Genomic DNA, 1,885 nt, shown 5'->3' with positions numbered 1-1,885 from the left:
AAAAGCTTTATTCTCTTTTTAGAAAATCTTATCAGAGATTCAAATCAATCAGAGATTTAATATTTTAAAAAGTGCTATACATTTAAATTTAAGTTATAATTACATCTAGTAGGCCTTACAAATATGCTAGTAGCATGTTGCTAAATGTGCTAAATTAGCATTGGCACATAATACAGCACATTATTCCGTGTTTTAGTTTTGTGTTTTTACTTACCTAGCTTGTCAAAGAGTCATGTAATATTTATAAACATGTTCTACATTTACCATTATAATATTACATCTAGTAGGCCTATAAATATGCTAGTAACATGTTGCTAAATGTGCTAAATTAGCATTACAAGACCAGATTCTGAACCATACTACTGTGTTTTCACTTATGTAATCTGTCACTTTTGAGTATCTACAGAAGTGCCCCAAATCAAAATGTGCAATTATAATGTTACATTTAGCATAAATATGCCAGTGAAACATAAATAGCTAAATATGCTAAATTAGCATTAGCACACAATATAGCATGCAATTCTGTGTTGTAGTTTTGTGTTATTACTTAGATTGTTCTGAAAAATGTCTTTCAGTATCTACAAAAGAGCCCTGTATTAAATATTTTGTATATTTGTTATTATTAATATTACATCTAGCATAGTCTAACATGCTAGTTTAATAGGCTAAGTTTGCTAAATTAGCATAAATATAGCATATAATTCTGCGTTTAAGTCATGTGTTTTTACTTATCTTGCTTGTGATATAAGTGTCTGAGTATCTACAAAAGTGCCCTATATTAAAATGTAGAATTTATTGATTAACCATATAGTCCTACATGTAGTTTAATTATGCTAGTAACATATTGCTAAAATATGCTAACTTTTAGCATTAACGCACAACCCAGCACCTGAATCTGTGCTGTTCTGTTATTGTTTTGTATTTTAGTTAACAAGCTTATCATGTATGTCCTAGAGTCCTAGAGTCCTATCAAACGTGTCTTTATTAATAGTAAAAATAATAATTATTCTTAATATTACAAATTAGCATTTTAGCATCCTAACTTTAACATGTTAGCACTTTACTTTGATCTCAAAATACAAGAGGCTGGCTGCAATTGGGTCATTAGTTTTAGAGATATTTTGCCTTGACTTTACCTTTATTTTTGATATATCCTGTCATTGAGTATTATTAATATTATTATTATTATTAAAATAACGTACCGAGTCCTTCGATGGCCTTCCTCAGAGCCACAGCGTCCTCTTTAGCATCAAAGGTTGCCGTAGGTTTGACGGTTCCTCTCTCTCCATTCTGGAAAAAGACGCACAAAACAAAACTAAACATTTAATTCATACTTTGACAGTTTCTATTTCTTCTCCTCTACTGTGTAATGTGTGAGTAACGTAACATTAAAGTGTAATAAGATGTCTTTGAGTTTGGACGTACTTGTACTGAGAAGGATGACGGAGAATTCACCAGACTGTCCAGGTCGTCCTGCAGAATGAAACGTTTAATAAATAACTTGTTTTTTTTTAAAATGTGTGATTGGTTAAAACTTTATCAAATAATTAAAATAAAACACATAATTTGACTTTACCCATAAAGTAGCCATGATGACTGCAGGTATCTTCTGTATAGTGACAATGCAAAACATACACATTCATGATTTATGGTTATTTTGGTGACAAGCAGCTTCATGTAAATCACTTCTGTTCCTCAAATTTGGGTAAAAATGTACTTTTAAATATCTTATTTATTGGTGACTGTGATACTGAACAGCATTTATCATACATGTGATTGTATATTTGACTCAATCCTGAGATTAAAGTCACACTTCTGGCACTCTGGCAGTCTTCAAACAAACATAAATCCCCATATTTTGCATTTCTACACCTGTAAAACTGAG

The 1,885-nt window shown here is 30.9% G+C and overlaps 1 protein-coding gene across 1 annotated transcript in view; it reads right to left on the bottom strand.

Moving 5' to 3' along the window:
- anxa3a (annexin A3a) overlaps positions 1 to 1,591 on the bottom strand; it is a 13,855-nt gene extending 12,264 nt beyond the window's left edge. Inside the window, exons 1-3 of the mRNA XM_053326263.1 lie at positions 1,577 to 1,591; positions 1,426 to 1,473; positions 1,203 to 1,290 (exon numbers count right to left, since the gene is read on the bottom strand). Of these exons, the coding sequence (XP_053182238.1) occupies positions 1,203 to 1,290; positions 1,426 to 1,473; positions 1,577 to 1,591 (151 nt within the window). The remainder of the gene's footprint in view (positions 1 to 1,202; positions 1,291 to 1,425; positions 1,474 to 1,576) is intronic.
- Between the last annotated feature and the right edge of the window lie 294 nt (positions 1,592 to 1,885).

Source organism: Scomber japonicus, chromosome 9 (assembly GCF_027409825.1).
Source record: "Scomber japonicus isolate fScoJap1 chromosome 9, fScoJap1.pri, whole genome shotgun sequence".
Lineage (NCBI taxonomy): Eukaryota > Metazoa > Chordata > Actinopteri > Scombriformes > Scombridae > Scomber > Scomber japonicus.
This window is presented reverse-complemented; position numbering and strand designations above follow the sequence as displayed.